The sequence below is a fragment of the Gobio gobio genome (genome assembly GCF_949357685.1).
Source record: "Gobio gobio genome assembly, chromosome: 21".
In the NCBI taxonomy this organism is placed as follows: Eukaryota; Metazoa; Chordata; class Actinopteri; order Cypriniformes; family Gobionidae; genus Gobio; species Gobio gobio.
Genome location: NC_137117.1, coordinates 9,157,769 through 9,175,708, shown reverse-complemented (window position 1 = coordinate 9,175,708; position 17,940 = coordinate 9,157,769). Strand labels below are relative to the sequence as shown.

At 34.9% G+C, this 17,940-nt stretch overlaps 1 protein-coding gene across 9 annotated transcripts in view; it reads right to left on the bottom strand.

Moving 5' to 3' along the window:
• The window catches only part of utrn (utrophin), a gene marked incomplete at both ends in the record, with an annotated part of 350,347 nt that overhangs the window by 296,074 nt on the left and 36,333 nt on the right, over positions 1-17,940 (bottom strand). For 7 of the 9 annotated variants that reach the window (XM_079802801.1, XM_079802799.1, XM_079802800.1 and 4 more), the window contains 5 exons: positions 1-18; positions 208-300; positions 4,771-4,848; positions 6,855-6,947; positions 9,978-10,039. The exon at positions 1-18 is cut by the window's left edge and continues 155 nt beyond it. In XM_079802801.1, coding sequence (XP_079658927.1) covers positions 1-18; positions 208-300; positions 4,771-4,848; positions 6,855-6,947; positions 9,978-10,039 — 344 coding nt within the window. Of the gene's footprint in view, positions 19-207; positions 301-4,770; positions 4,849-6,854; positions 6,948-9,977; positions 10,040-17,793; positions 17,876-17,940 lie in introns of those variants that run through there. The other 2 variants (XM_079802804.1, XM_079802797.1) reach the window with 1 other exon arrangement.

Genomic DNA, 17,940 nt, shown 5'->3' with positions numbered 1-17,940 from the left:
CTTCATGACGTCCTTAACCTGCACACACACACACACACACACACACACACACACACACACACAACTATATTAGTGAGGACATCTCAGACATCTCACTGAATTTATAGTTAAACAACACATGGCACATGTAAACCTTTTTTGAATAGTGAATACACATGAAATGCCTGTTTTGTCATTTGTGTCAACATTGTCTGTGTGTTTTCTGACCTGCCAGTGCAAGATGATACTCCAGATGAGTCCTAGAGTTAGCTTATGATTCCCATCTACAATATCAGTCCCTCCGATATTCACCAGCTCCACCTGAAAGAAGAAAAAAGATCATAAAAGAACTGTTCATACATCGGAATTAAAAAATACAAAACTGCAAAAATAAACAATGAAAACAAAACAAAAAACAAATAAAATAAGAAAAACTAAATAAAGGCTAACAAAAAAAAAAAAAAACATAAAACTTTAAACCAAATGTTAAACAAAGCAAAATAAAACAACAAAACTATTAAAAAAATAAAATAATAATATTAAAATAAAAAACAAAACAAAAAAGCAAAACAAAATAAAAACAAATAAAAAAGAAACAAAACAAAAAACAATACTCTTCAACAAAACAACAAAAAATGCAACCAAACAATATATGAAACACAAAACACTAAACAAATAAAACAAAATAAAGGCTAACAAAAAACAAACGTAAAACATTAAACCAAATTTAAAACAAAAGCAAAATAAAACAACAAAACAAACAAAAAATACTCTTAAAAAAGAACAAAAAATGCAAAAACTAAATGAAAAACAAAAAACTAATAAAACAAGCCAATCAAAATAAAAAACAACAAAACAAACAAAAAAACTATTCAAAAAACAAGCAAAACAACATAAAAGCAAACAAAAAAGAAACCTAAAACAAAACAAAAAAACAAAACTCTTCAACAAAACATTACAAAAAATGCAACAAAAAAACTAAACAAATAAAACAAAATAAAGGCTAAAAAAAACGTAAAACATTAAACTACATTTAAAACAAAAGCAAAATAAAACAACAAAACAAACAAAAAAATACTCTTAAAAAAAGAACAAAAAATGCAAAAACGAAATGAAAAACAAAAAACTAATAAAACAAGCAAATCAAAATAAAAAACAAACAAAAACAAAACTTTTTTGTTTAAAACAAAAAAATTCAATAAATAAAAAATGAAAAACAAACCAAAAAAAAAAAAGCAAAGCAAATTAAACAACAAAACCAAAACACAAATCACACACAAAAAAACAAGCAAACAAAAAAACATTTAAGTTCAAATAAAACTGAATGGATACAAAACGTCTTGATTCTATCTCACTTTACAATAAGTTTTCATTTGTTAATTACATGAATTAACTAGCACATCAAAATGCATGCAAGAGCTTTCTCCACGTCTGACAGTCCTGAGTCTGACCTGCTGAGCTCAAAAATGTCACATTACAGAAGTGAAATGTTTGGCGTACTGTCATCATGTCTGGAAAAGCTGTAGCGTTTGTATGGAATATATAAACACAACATGCTATTACTAGCCCTCATCTAAACTCCGAGAGCGTTTAGAGAGGATTACGGGGGACGCGTGATCGTGTGTGTGAACACACAGCTAATCGCACTGGATCTACAGGTGTAGAGGAACCAAACCTGCACTTCCCACTCAATGATTGGACTTAAGCTGTCATGTTTGCTTAGACAGCCGACCACAAACACAGGCCTCGATCACTAGTGAGAGCCAACTGGGTGTGAGATAATCACAGAAACCATTCATTCATCAGCGACGTCATTAAGTGTGTGACTGTATTTATGGGAGATAAACATCTGGACCAGGTGCGATCATGAAACGCTGCTTAAACCTGCACTAGACTGAGAGAGATCCGGTTGTGTGGGTTAAGAGATTAAAACACACGAATCAGGGCTGTGTGAACGGACACCGCTCCGCTAATGACAGGGTAATGAGAGCAATTAATCACACAAGATCTGTGTGACCATTGTGTGTCTGTGTGTGTGTGTGTCTGTCTGTGTGTGTGTGTGTGTGTGTGTGTGTGTGTGTGTGTGTGTGTGTCTGTGTGTGTCTGTGTCTGTGTGTGTGTCTGTGTGTGTCTGTGTGTGTGTCTGTGTGTGTGTGTGTGTGTGTGTGTGTGTGTGTGTGTGTGTGTGTGTGTGTGTGTCTGTGTGTGTGTGTGTGTGTGTGTGTGTGTCTGTGTGTGTGTGTGTGTGTCTGTGTGTGTGTGTGTGTCTGTGTGTGTGTGTGTGTCTGTGTGTGTGTCTGTGTGTGTGTGTGTGTGTCTGTGTGTGTGTGTGTGTGTGTGTGTGTGTGTGTGTGTGTGTGTGTGTGTGTGTGTGTGTGTGTGTGTGTGTGTGTGTGTGTGTGTGTGTGTGTGTGTGTGTGTGTGTGTGTGTGTGTGTGTGTGTGTGTGTGTGTGTGTGTGTGTGTGTGTGTGTGTGTTTCAGGATTCTTTGATGATTCGGAAGTTCAGAAGAACAGCATTTATTGGGAATAGAAAACTTTTGTAACATTATATAAATGTCTTTTTTGATCTATTTCATGTGACCTTGATGAAAAAAATTATAATCTTACTGACCCCAAACTTTTGAACGGTAGTTAATGTAAAAGTAGTTTGGGCTTCCAAAGTGAACAAATGAATGTATGAGATGAACTAAATGAGTGTAATGATAATAAATTCTGTTCTGTATTATTAACGCCTGTATATAAGAGCACAAGCATCGTACCAATATTGCAAGTATAGCATTACTTGTTTTTTCTATTGATTGCCATTTTTTTTATTTTATATTTTAATATTTACTTAAAATAAATGGCAATCAGTAATAAAAAAGGTATACTTGTAATATGTAAAAATTAAATGCAAAATATATACAATATTATAAAATACCACCATTATTTGAATATTTACTTCATATATATATATATATATATATATTAGGGCTGTCAAAAGATTAATCGCAATTAATCGCATCCAAAACAAAAGTTTGTGTTTACATAATATATGTGTGTGTACTGTGTATAATTATTATTTATATATAAATACACACACAAGCATGTATATATTTAAGAAAAAAACATATTTTTATATATAAAACATTTATATTTATATATATTATAGATTATATAAATGTATATACAGTATATACATGCAAATATTTCTTAAATATATACATGAATGTGTGTGTATTTATATATAAATAATAATTAACAGAGTACACACACATATATTATGTACACACAAACTTTTATTTTGGATGCGATTAATTGCGAATAATCTTTTGACTGCCCTAATATATATATATATATATATATATATATATATATAATTTTTTTAAGTAAATATTCAAATAAACTGTGATAAAATAAGCAATTAAAAATTAAATGCAATATTGATACATTCTTATAAAATACCGCTATTATTTGAATATTTACTTAAAAGAAAATATTTAAATATATAAAGAAATATATACAAATATATATAAAAAAATTATTTCAAGTAAATATTCAAATGAAGTGTGATAAAATTAATAAAATAGAAAAATTAAGTAATTTAAATAAAATACAAATAAGTAATAAGTAAACATTAAATGCAATATTGATACAATATTATAAAATACTGCTATTATTTGAATATTTAAAATAGTTACATACATATATACGCACGCACACATACATATCAAATATTTTATATATACAAATAAGTAACTATTCAAATAAACTGTGACAAAATTAATAAAACAATAGGAGTATATAATAAATATAGTATAAATAGAAAATTATAAATTATAGTATATATATTTAATTAAAACATTTATTTATATTTATTTATATATATTTATATTTACTTATGAACAATGTGCACAATGTTTCTTCCCGTCACATTCACATTCATTCATTTTCCAGATCATTGTCTTTGGTACTTTAAAAATTAATTTAAAAAAATATATAAATATATATAAATATATATATACATGTAAGATTATAATTTTTTTCATCAAGGACACATTAAATAGATCAAAAAAGACAAAAAAGATATTTATAATGTTTCTTTTTTTTCATTAATAAGATTTCTATTCCCAATAAATGCTGTTCTTTTGAACTTTCGAATCATCAAAGAATCCTGAAAACACACACACAAACACACACACACACACACACACACTGGTGTATATATATATATTATTTTATTTTATTTTTATTTTTATTTTTAAAGTACCAAAGACAATGATCTGGAAAATGAATGAACGTGAATGAGACGGGAAGAAACATTGTGCACATTGTTCATGAATAAATATAAATATATATAAATAAATATAAAATAAATGTTATTTTTATTATATATTAGTTTATATTATATATATACATACACCGGTTTTATTTTTTGTTTTTTTGTATACATTTTTAAAGTACCAAAGACAATGATCTGGAAAATGAATGAATGTGACAGGAAGAAACATTGTGCACATTGTTGATAGCATCTGTGTTTGTGTCTGTCTGACTCCAAGCCATCGCAGCATAAAGACAGAGGACACGTCAAAGCGTAGAGACCTTGCCGTCAAAATGACACACGCTAATGTCCCTAAAAGACACACTAGAACTGTAAAGCATTTTAATTAGACTGCCCTTGCAGTGCGTTCCTCGGGCAGCGTCTGTCAGCTGATACGAGGCAAGACATAAAAATAATTCCAGCCGCAGCCGAAGCCCAGAGTGTCCCCCAGCAGCGAGGACACACGGGAAGGCAAAAGCAGACACTCACGCTGTTCTGGTGAAGGACCTGCAGGACTCGGTTGACGTTGTTGAGGGAGTGAACTCTGGTAGAGCCGCGCTCTTTGGTCTGAGAGACAGAGAGACGGAGAGAGTTACTCCATACAGTTTACAGTACAAACAAATGCCAAAGTATTACTGTGTTTCTGAACATGCAACATGACAGCACTGCGAGGGTGATGCATTACAAGTCTGGGGTTGGTAAGATTTGTAAATGTTTTTTAAACGCATTTATTTTATCAAAAATACAGTAAAAACAGTAATATTGTGAAATATTCTTACAATTTACAACAGCTGTTTTCTATGTTAATCTATTGTAAAATAGTATGTATTCATGTGAATGTCACATGATCCTTCAGAAATCATTCTGATGATGATTTGATGCCCAGGAAACATTTATGATTATTATTATTATTATTATTAATGTTGGAAACAGTTGTGCCGCACTGCAAAAAATGCTTTTCTTACTTAGTATTTTTGTCTTGTTTTCAGTCCAAATATCTAAAAAAAATCTTACATTAAGAAGCATTTACTAGACAAGCAAAAAAAAATGTTTTGTCTTATTTTGGGGGAAAATAACTCAAAATTAAGGGAGTTTTTACTTAAAATAAGCAAAATAATCTGCCAAAGGGGTAAGAAAAATAATCTTGTTTTCTGTTTGAATTAAGATTATTTTGCTTACCCCTTTGGCAGATTATTTTGCTTATTTTAAGCAAAAACTCCCTTAATTTTGAGTTATTTTCCCCCAAAATAAGACAAAAACTTTTGCTTGTCTTGTAAATGCTTCTTAATGTAAGATTTTTTAGATATTTGGACTGAAAACAAGACAAAAATACTAAGTAAGAAAAGCATTTTTTGCAGTGCGATTCAAAATTTTGTGGAAACTTTTTTTTTCTTCAGGATTCTTTGTTACATAAACTCACTTTTGATCAATTTAATGCTTCATTACTGAATGATTAAAAATCAATAACTTGTGAAAAAACATTTATGACACCAAACTTTTCAATTGTAGCACAGATAGTTTTGACAATCTTCAGTACATATTTACATATATTTGCTGTAAAATTATCTGAAAGGTTGTTTTTTTTCAATCAGAAGATTTGAAACTATTTAGTATAGTATAATACCATAAATAACTAAGATTATAAACTATTTCAAAATATTTGATGCAAAATAAAAAAAATCATCGTTTTTCACTAACTAAACAAAAAGAACGCTATATTTAATTTTATTTTCTACGCACAAATATAACGATGCATAGTTATAAACAGTGATATTTACCTGCATTAATAAAATGTTTGTTTATAAAGTTAAGCGCCATGTTAGCATCGAGGCTATTTACATGGCAAACACAAAATCAATATCACAATCCATAAAATATAAAACAATTACATAAAACACTTCAACTTGACATGAGATAGAACATCTAAAATACATTCAGGTGACATACATTAGATGTATATCTTAAAACAATAAAGATACGCATTGTTTATAATGAATAATTATTACAAGTATTAGCAATAGTTTATTTAACATAATCAATATATTAAAAAAGCTCTCATAATTTTTGACTACAAACGAATCCCTGAATCAAGATTCAAAGAGAAAGATTCAAATGATTCATGGAAAAGAATCAAACTCCACTATTGCTAAAGCTCACAGCAGGAAAGTCATGAGATGTGAGACAAGAAATGAGATGTGAGATATGAAAACTTCATAAAGATACTGTAAATATTAGATTCTTAACCCAACCCTACTTAACATAGAAATACTATAGAAATACCATAAGAAAAAGCAAATCATTCAGTTTCACTGTATCAAAGTAGCACCACAGTACTTTATCTCACATGAGGGTTAGTGTGAAAATAACACACTGAATGAAAATGTGTGTGCGCTTATAATCAGCAAGTTGAAAATGATGAAGACGACAGATGAAGATGAAGCCTATAGCCCCTGTCCCCTCTCAGCTGTCACTCAAACTGTCTGTGTGTTGGTTGAGGCTAAATATAAACGCATAGTTCAGAAACATAACACTCAACCGCCATTCAAACCCTCCCAACCATCAAACACACTCACCAGTGTGCTTCCAGTCAGTCCCTCCAGGAGATCGAGGAGTTTTCTGCCGTCTCTCAGGTCAGAGAACATGTCTTTGATGGGCGTCTTCCCCGTCTAAAACACACGACATTAAAGTGAGGTTAATGCAAGTCATTTGACAAGTTCTTCCTCAACAACAAATAAGAAAAAACAAAGCAGAGCATCAATGCCACTGGGAAATCAACCCAACGGCTCGCTTACAGCTGTATCACTGGGATATACAACATCCCAACAATACAGGGCTCCAGAGTGCGACTAAATGGTCGCATTTTGCGACTAAAATTTGAGAGTGTGCGACTGAATTTTACATCCAGTCGCACATGTGCGACCAGTAAATTTGCCTGCTGTTGGTACTGGATAAATTAAGAAAATACACTTACTAATTATAATTGATAGACGTTATGTCTGGCAAATTCTATCTTTGCCAGCCGTTTCTATATGAGATAATATTAAATCATTTGTCCGTGATGCATTTTTGCCATTCGCAATCCAGAAGAGAGAGAGAGAGAGAAAGCGAGCGAGCTCTCTCACGTGGAGCTGCAGCGAACACAACACCACAGTCAGCTTAATGAGTGAGGATGGCCAAGAGAACTACACAGAAGTTTAGTCTGCTTAAACTTTAGGGATGTGCTGTGATATTAATCTAATTTTATTTTCGATTTTGGCTTCCAAGAATTATAAAAAGATGATATGAGGTAAAACTATTCCTATAGCCGTGTTCCGTCGAGCGCGACATCCTTCCCTTCACAGCTGCGCTGTCATTTCTCCCTAAACCTAAACTAAACGTCAGATTCAGTGATTGTTGTAAACTGCGGTCTCTACTGTTGCTAAACTGCGGGATGTGTGTGATAATAAATAGCTATTAAATGCAGTATAATCCGCGCAAGAGACGCTGTTTCCAACTTCAAGCTTATGTGTGTGTGCTGCGAAATGGACCGACTTGCACTTAATATTTTAGGCTTCGTGTGCGCGTCTAAACCATCAAATAAACAACAAATAGCCGGTGTCAAATTGACCGGATTGGAGAGTAGTTATTTTAACAGTTTATATCTTAAATGGGCGTAAATAGTTTGGAGAAATAGGAGAATATGATATTATTAGTTCTACATTCGATCGGTCTTAAAGGGGCAGCGTCTAATAAACCTGCTGACGATTGAGCCATTAATTCGAATCGAACAATTAAAGGCAAATAGAAAAGATTCACATCTCTTGAATTAATAACTTTAGCTTTTATAAGCATTAATCTATCAATTTATACAGTGAAAACTATGCAGTGTTATTTTACATTTCATTACTTTATTAGATTTCTTTGTAGGTTTGTTCTTTACTGTAATATTAATGTTAGCAGACCTTCCGAATGCCTGCACACTGGTCCATTTACAAATAGATGTTTTATATTTTTGTTCAAACTTTGCGGTTTCTTTTGCTATATATATTTTACTTTTTCAAGCCATGTTAATTATGTTCTTAATTATGTTTTTTTTTTTTTTATAAAAAAAAAAAAAGTATAATAAAAAGAACCGGTAAGAATACTGTTAAAGTACCGGATCGATAAGCAGTATCGGTAAGAGTAGTAATACCATTAAAACCTTAACGATACCGATCCCTATTAGTAATACAGTGGAAATTAGTAGATTTGGTTAGCATGTTGATTTATGGTGTGCGCCCCTAAAATTTCTGGTTGTGCCCCTAAAATTTTCAGTAGGGGGCCACTGGGCTCCAAGTGAAAAAAGTTAGTCTGGAGCCCTGCAATAACATGCACAGACATCCAGAGTTTTTGCAGGGTGGGATGCTTTTGTGCGTGTCCTCCTTCACATGAACATTTAAACAGGGTGCTCTCATTATCATTAATTATGCGAGAGAGTGATGTAATTGACCTATCGGTAAGCCCCTCCCCTCGAACGCAGATGAGCCAATAGCAGTTGAGTATCAGTTGCGCTGGGACCGGAACTCGGACAACTTTAGGTTTCAGCGCCATAGAGAAACATTGGAAAATCCGAAGCTCTCATCGATTTGATGGTGTTTATGCTACAAAAATGCTAAAATGTCGTGCCTGTGGTACTGTAACACTGACTCCAGGGATCCTGAGAGGATTTTCTGTTTGTCAAACTCTCGTTAAGTTTCGATTAAAGTCCCTGCTAACAAACAAACCAAAATAACGAACTGTTCTCACGTCATGTTACACTGTAGGTCAAAAACACGAAGGTCTACATTTCAGTGCCTCTCCATATTAAACTGGTTATATGTAAATTAATTTAATTTTAGATATGTTTAAAGTCTACATTATCTGTCCTACTAAGGAGGACTCCTATTTTGATGGGAATTATAGTTTACGGGTAGTGAAAGGATGAGCTCGCACGCAGTTTATCTGAGTTGTTTTGCAGACACAAAGTTGACCAGTTATTAACTGCACCCTCGAAAAGGCATAAGCTCTGTGTATATGTTTGTTTACTGTTAGTTGTTTGAGTGTTTTTGTGTAATTTGCTGTGTATGTTAATGGTAATGCAACGGAGAGAGATAGTTTGTGAATGAGACGTCAATGCGCTCTTCTTATGCTTTGTTTGTTCAGCTCTTACGATGATTTTTTTGGAGTGAAAAAGGACATGATAAACTTGATAAACCATCAGTTAAGTTTGGCCATCATTCGAACGGGATATACGCTACATTCTGTGTCCAAAAACATCTTGGGTTAAGGTTTTCACACTGACAGCTGTCATTGTAAGATATAGCAACTCCGTTTGTTTGTCCGAGTTAGCAACAGTAACTAAGGGGGGCGGGGCTTACCGATAGGTCAATCCTGAGACGGAGCAGAGACACGAAACGCATCACTAAAACATGATTTAGGGCTCCAAATGGTGGCATTTTGCAACCTCTTTAACCTGCGGGATCGACTAAATTTAGTGAGCAGTCGCACTAATGCCACAACCAGTGTTTCTCAGCTCGGAGCAATAATAGACATCGCGAGCTCACACACGGGCCGTTCTCGATCACATGACACATTGACAGTCGCTGACGACAGGCTTTAGCATTATTGACTATATTCATAATACACCGTAGAACAGCCATCAAAGCAGAAGTTCAGCATGAGCGGGAATCTTCGCTCACCTTGGAGAACTGTGCGTTGATCCACTTCGTGAAGGTCTTTTTCTGTACGGCATCATGTTCGTCTGAAAAGAGAAGGAACGATGAGAGAAAGTCAGAACGCATTTTATGGCTCGTGGTGGGGGTGGGAGATATGACCAAAATATGATTTCATGATATGAGGGGAATTGTATTTCACTATAAATGATATACAGTACCATATATACAGAAGACTCTTTATTTGATCAAAAATACAGAAAAAACTGTAATATTGTGAAATATTATCACAATTTAAAATAACTTTTCTAAGCGAACATATTTTAATATGTAATGTATTCCTGTGATCAAAGCTGAATGCATTACTCCAGTCTTCAGTGTGACATGATCCTTCAGAAATCATTCAGATATGATGCTCGGGATACATTTATGATTATTATTAATGTTGAAAACAGTTGTGCTGCTTAATATTCTTGTATAACCTGTGATACTTTTTTCAGGATTCTTTGAATTAAAAAAAAAAACCTGCATTTAAAAAATTATAATTGAAATATTTTGTAACAATAATCACTACCGTTCAAAAGTTTGGGGTCAGTAAATTTTTTCTTTCTTTTTTAAAAATAAATTAATAATTGTATTCAGCAAGAATGTGTTAAATTGATAAAAAGTTATTTATATTCGTAATAAATGCTGTTCTTTTTAACTTAATATTCATCATTGAATCCTGAAAAAAGTATCATAGTTTCATCAAAAATATGAATCAGCACAACTGTTTCCAACACTGATAATAATCATAAATGTTTCTCGATCATCAAATCATCATATTATAATGATTTCTGAAGGATCATGAGACACTGAAGACTGGAGTAATGATGCTGGAAAGTCAGCTTTGATCACAGGAATAAATGATATATCAAAACTGAAACTCATTATTTGAAAGTGCAATAATATTTTCTGTATTTTTGATCACATAAATGCAGGCTTGATGATCAAAAGAGACTTCTTTCAAAAACATTAAAAATAGTAATGTTTCCAAACTTTTTGAATTTTATTTTTGTTATTAAAAATATAACAAATATATGAAGTGAACAAATTAGGTTTCTCATGTAAGATAGGTTTACAATAGTAAACAGAAATACTAAATATTGACAGAAATAAATACAACAACAAAAAAATTATATTATAGCTGGCTGCACAATTCCACATAAAGCCCTGCATTTTCCATAGAATTTAAACACAAAGTTCTGCACATCCTGTGTTTGTTTATTAAATAGTACAGATGATTTTATAATGCTTTCATCTACCAATAAAAGAGCATTACTACCAACAATGCCTTGACGTTTAACACATCCAGATTCCACTTTTCCAAAACTCTGCAAATTCCCTGTGGGGGGCCTTTAAACTAGTTACTCATTGATCACTTTTGAACTGCAAGTCACCTTGAGGTGTAAGTCAAGTAAGGGACCAATAAGATGCTTTCATGAACCTGTCAATCAAAGCTGACCCACGGCAGAAGGAGGCGGAGTCTAACGCAGGACCGCTTCAAAACTTTACAGCGTTGGTTTTGAATCTACACAGAGCTTGTGTGAGACCCTGTTACCAAGAGACAAGATTCCCACACACACACGCAAAAGAGTGTTCATAACAAAAAACACTGCGTAAACCAGCTTGAACTCTAGAGGGATCAAAGGTTAAGACCACGAAGCTGCCAGGTCACCTGATCTTTTGAGTGTGTGTGTGTGTGTGTGTGTGTGTGTGTGTGTGTGTGTGTGTGTGTGTGTGTGTGTGTGTGTGTGTGTGTGTGTGTGTGTGTGTGTGTGTGTGTGTGTGGATGAGGGGCAGAAAGTCAGGAATGCACCGCAGGCAAGAGACGGTATAAAGGAACACACACACCCCACCTGCAGTGAAAAACACATCTCACACACACACAGGATGCATAAGACCATTAAATACATTTGAATTGTCACATTTTCATGACAATTAAGCACATATGCCATACAATGGTCATCAGTGTTGGAGAAAGTTACTTTGAAAAGTAATGCATTACAATATTGTGTTACGCCGTTAAAACAGTAGCTAATTGAATTACTTACCGGTAGTTACATTTTAATAAAAGTAATGTGTTGCGTTACTTTTTCTCACCTGGGCTGGGCTGGGCTTGTTTTTTGGGGGGATTTTTAACAAAAAAAGTTCTATTTTTGGGCAAATGTAAGAGCCCTTTCAAACCAAAATTAAAATAATAAGCCTCAGGCTGACGGAAATACAAATTCCCGGCTGTACAGTAGAGGGCGCAGCTCAAACAAACCTTTCAGCTGTTCTCACATTTAAGCCGCGTTTCCACCGCAGGAACAAGGGACTTTGGGGGTGGTACTCAGTAGGGCTGCGCAATATATCGAAATTATCAAAATATCGCAAATGTACGTATCGCAATATGCATATCGCAAGGGCACGCAATATCTGAATGATTTTAATAGGCTATTTCAACATTGTAAAAAGTGTACGTTTTAGGTTGATGCATATAGCAGAGAATAGACTGGGCACAAGACTGTTACTTGCTTGACGTTAAAAAGAGTTATTAAACGCAATAACTTGCGAAAAACAACTCCTTGCAGTCTCGCGCTGTCTGACACACAACGAAACGTGCGCACAAGCCGTTCTTTTTTCCATGTCTTGTTACACACTCGAACTGTCAAATACACACACAGTTATGTCTTGATGAGTATTCATGTAAACACAGTCGGTTATGCTTTAAGTGAAAGATATCAGTTGGGGAAAGTAATAGATTTTACACACTTAAAGCAATATCGTATCGCATATCGCATTATTTAACAAGGATATCGCATTTCGCATTTTTCTTCAATATCGCACAGCCCTAGTATTCGGTGTGTTTTGACCGCAGGAACCAGGGTCTAAATGAAGGTCCAGGTAAATATTTTCCCCTCAAAAAGGCCCTGCTCATGAGGTAGTACTTTTTCAAAGTTCAGGAACTTTCAGGGGTGGGACTTGTGTGCTGAACATGCTCACAAAGCATTTTATTTCAACCACTGTTTTTAAAAGTATGTTGTGGTGTGTGCAGTAAGAGTCGTTTGCTATTCGAATCAACAATGGAGGTATAAAAATACGACCGATGGGCCGAGGACGAGGTTCAGGCTTTATTAATCTTATTTGCAAAGGACGAAAGTCGCGTCATCGGGCTAATCTTCACGGTACTTTAGAACGCGATGGAAACGCAGACAGCAGCAGGTCTGGGGAAAAAGTTATTGGGACAAATTGTTCCGGGTAATTTTGGTGGAAACAGGGCTTTAGTCTAGAACTACAATACCCATCATGTTCACACACAACGCCTCTGATTCTCTCAACATGTGGTCAATACATGGGAACACGTATTTTTTATTTGAAAAAGTAACTCAGATATTTTTTTAATTTAAAAGTAATCCATTACTTAACTAGTTACTTGAAAAAAGTAATCTCATTACGTAACTCAAGTTACTTGTAATGCGTTACTCCTAACACTGACACTAACACACACATTAAAAACCTCATCATTCACATTATAATAATGTAAAAAAACACCTCTTACTATAAATGTCTCATTACTGTAACCTCTAATTACTGTAATATATAAAAAAAGTCTTCTCTTCAGTGAACTGTGAAGAAAAGAAAAAATCTAATTATAATGCAAATACCATACCATATGATACCAAATACCATAATGCAAAAAAGGCCTCATTCTCATTAAAAATATATATATATGAATTTACTTTTTGATTTTGGGCTGAATTTTGAGCTGAAAATGTTCCCCTGAGATCGACACTGCCAATCCTACTCAATGTGGAAATGTACACCGGTCAGAGAAACATGCAATGCACAACACACAGACATCCTGCTCTATCACACACAAGCAAACACTTGCCTTTTATCTAAACCCTGACATTCCTAGAGTGACTCCACACACACCGTGCGTGTGTTATGTGATTGTCCATCAAACTGCGCTGTTCATCGCTGCCCGACTGACGCTAGGCATGTGTGCTATGCTAGGTGGGACAGAACTGAGTTACAACTCACTCGGAGACAAGCCGAGGCCAAAGTTCACAAAACCCCATCACAAAACTGTCCTTATGAGACAAATTATCTCTATGATTGGGAACAGGGCTCAGTTTAACAGCACTTTCAATGGGCAAACAATTCCATTAGACTTACAATGAAGGAAAGACCTCAGCCATATTATTTTAGATTTCATGCTTGTTTCTGTGCGTTTTTACGAATGTGCAGTAACTGCTTATATGAGATATTTTGACATGGGACATTCCATAATGCATAAAATTCCCATAATTGAGGCGGTGGTTGCACCTCCACTGTGAACTCCTGCCCGAGCTTGTCTGCATGAAGGCAGAGGGAGAATAAGCAATTCAAAAAGCAATTCAAAAACAGTGTCATATCATAAACAGCATGACTTTTGGAGTAAAAGTTTGATGCGCCACTCCAGTCCATTCATCTCCAGTCCACCCAGAACATTTACTGGCACTAAACTGCAAAAATAACTCACATGACATCACAACTTCAAGCTCATTGGCATATAACCGCCCACATTTACATGGACTTGACCCGCTCTGAAGAACAATATGTGAACCTGCAGCACAAAACCAGTCATAAGTCGCACAAGTATATTAGGGGCAATAGCCAACAATACATTGTATGGGTCAAAATTATCCATTTTTCTCTTATGCCAAAAATCATTAGGATATTAAGATCATGTTCCATGAAGATATTTTGTACATTTCATACCGTAAATATATCAAAAAGGTATTATTATTAGTAATATGCATTGCTGAGGACTTCATTTGAACAACTTTAAAAGGAGATTTTCTCATTGTTTAGATTTCTTTGCACCCTCAAATTTTCAAATAGTTGTTTCTCGGCCAAATATTGTCCTAACATACATCAATGGAAAGATTATTTAGTCAGCTTTCATATGATGTATAAATCTCAATAAATAAATAAATAAAAAAAAATACCCTTATGACTGGTTTTGTGATCCAGGGTCACAAATAACAAGGTAACAAGGTGATTAGCCAATCACAAATGAGGTCATTTGTATATGAAAAGGGTGAGAAATATAGCTGTAAAGCATCAATGCAGTCCCTTTTTTGAAAGCAAATATATCTAGGAAGTTAATATTTTGCAACAGATCACAGAGACAGCGACCATTCAAGAGTTTACGCCTGCACACCTGACAGAGAAACTGTGGAAACATGCGGTGATCATGCTCAGATCTGTACTGTATTTGACTTTTAGCAGTGAAATCTAACTGGCTACAGCAGCTCAAATGCTAAGCTCTGAAAACACAAAAAACAAATGTACTAAATAACTGATGTTCACCTACCTCTGAGTTTCATACTGTGTGTCGCCATTGAGTCATAAAACAACAGATGATGGAGAAAAGCAAACAAATTATCCTGTCCAACTAAACATTCCCCTCTCCTCTACACTCACTTATAGTAAAGAGTGACAGAAAACACACACACAAACAGAGAGAGAGAGTGAGAGGGAGAGAGAGAGGGAGAGAGAGAGAGAGAGAGAGAGAGAGAGAGAGAGGGAGAGAGGGAGGGAGGTGGGCAGTGGGCACGTATGTTGTGCTCCACTGGTAGAACACACACACGTCTCTGTGGAACGCCATCCCAGCATGCATAAGAGCGAGAGCATGACCGACTCTGTGGGTCACCCTGACAACCATATGCCGGGTCACCGTGACGACCAAAGGGAATGTGATGGAATGGAATTTTGGAACCATAAACTTTCTTTGAAGAACTTTTTTGAAACACTCCCCCCGTCTGCCATTGGCCAGAACAGCAGAGATCCCTCCTCAAACACACAGCATTGGTGGAGACTGTGTGGCTGAGCCAGGCTTGTTTTGATTGCTTTGTATTTTTTATTATTACAGACTTTACCACTTTAATTAAATTGTATGCACCTTCACCATATAATATATATATATATACACACACAGATCAGGTGTCAGAATAAACAGAGCATCACATTTTGTGGTCAAATGCATTATGCATTGTGCATTGATTTTCCTTCTGGAGCTTCAGTGAATGTTTGAACTTTTTTAATAGTTGTGTTTGAGTCCCTCAATCGTCCTCAGTGTGAAAAGATTAGGGGTGTAACGGTACACAAAACTGACGGTTCGGTACGTACCTCGGTTTTGAAGTCACGGTTCGGTACGGATTCGGTACAGCAGTTTTACAAAATTGCTTTTTATTCATTTTTATTCAACAGTGGTTTAATGAAAAAAATGGTGTCTGTCCTTAAATGAATTCAGTTATAACTAAAAGTTTCTTAAAGATAATGCTGTAAACTATATAGGGAGCCCTTACTTGCATATTGCTATTAAAGATTAACAACAGAGCCCAAACTATTAGCCTAAATTCAGTCGCTATTTATTTTTAGATATAATAATCAACACTCGCTTCACATAAGGCAGTTTTTGCATTAACTTCTAAATCTAATTATTATTATTTTTTCTCCAATTCGTTGTTGAAATATAATCATTTAGTGGCTGTAATTTTCATGACAGGTTTATTTAAACATACATTAAACAAGACATCACTAACAGGCTAAGTAGTAGGCTATATAATCAATATAGGCTAATATAATGAATATATAGGCTAATATAGTGCATGTATTCAGTGAAAGAGTTAATCTCTCTAGTGAACTCAGCTGTGGACACTGAATGACTTCTGAGGTAAACGAATTCTACACGACATTGTTTACAAGCTGTTTTATTGTCTTTCCGTGGTTGAAACACCGATGGAGCGATTACACAACATATGATACGTTTCAGTAAGTTGTAATGTATCCTCAACATACCTTAAGATTTTAATTTATATTAATTTATTCTTTAGAAGAGATGATCGCGTTCACTCAAGCGCGCCGCGCGCTGCCGCTTGAAGTTGAACTGATACGCGTCTATCAGTCATGTCACATTATAGAGCGTTAAAACGGCATTTATCGTTTGAATTTCGTGATGAAATGGACTGAATACTCAATATGTTCATATGGGGACTCGGATTGAAGTGTGTTCCGCGTTTTAAACAAGCCGACTGTTAACTGTTAAAGATTGCATTCATAACCGTTCGGTACACGCGCGCACCATACCGAAAGCCCTGGACCGAAACGGTTCAATACGAATACGTGTACCATTACACCCCTAGAAAAGATGGATCTCAAAATCATACAGTCCCTGCTGGAGAGGGTTCAAATGTGCAAAAGATGCTGGAAAACTGAAGAATGTGCAGGAGCTGGAGGATTTTTCTGAAGAACGTTGGTCAGTTTAACTGCTCAGGACAAACAAGACTCAAGAACAACCATCACAAAACACACACACAGCCGTGGGTCATCCAGGGAACGACACACAGAATCAAGGGTAGGTGAACTTTTGAACAGGGTAATTTAAAAAAGAAAAATCAGCAATTATCTCATATTTTATGTTGGCTAAAACCTCTTATTCAAGACGGTACTAAATATAAAACAACATGCATTTTGTATGATCTTTCTTATTGTGTTAAAATTATTCACATTTTCACAGATTCTGCACACACACACACACTAAAGAGATTTACAGACATAAACACACACCCAAAACAAGACAAAGACCTATCCAACTGTCATCACTCACACACACCTACTGTTACAACACAGAGACTAATGGGTCTAAAGTATCTAAATGTGTGTGTACAAGCTTAAGAATAACAGTCGAATAATAGTCGAACTGAAGCTGAAACATTAAATCAGAAGTGCAAAAGTGTTTAGTGAATCAGGAAGTAAAAGAGTGCGCGCTTACCTAACAGAGGAAAAGAAAACTTCTTCCTGTGCTTTCTAAAAAAGCTGCGCTTTCTCCACGGCAACCACTTACTCATGTTCATAACGTACGCTCCATAAAGAGGGAGAACGAGAGGACGGGGAGATATACAGAGGAAAACAACCTACA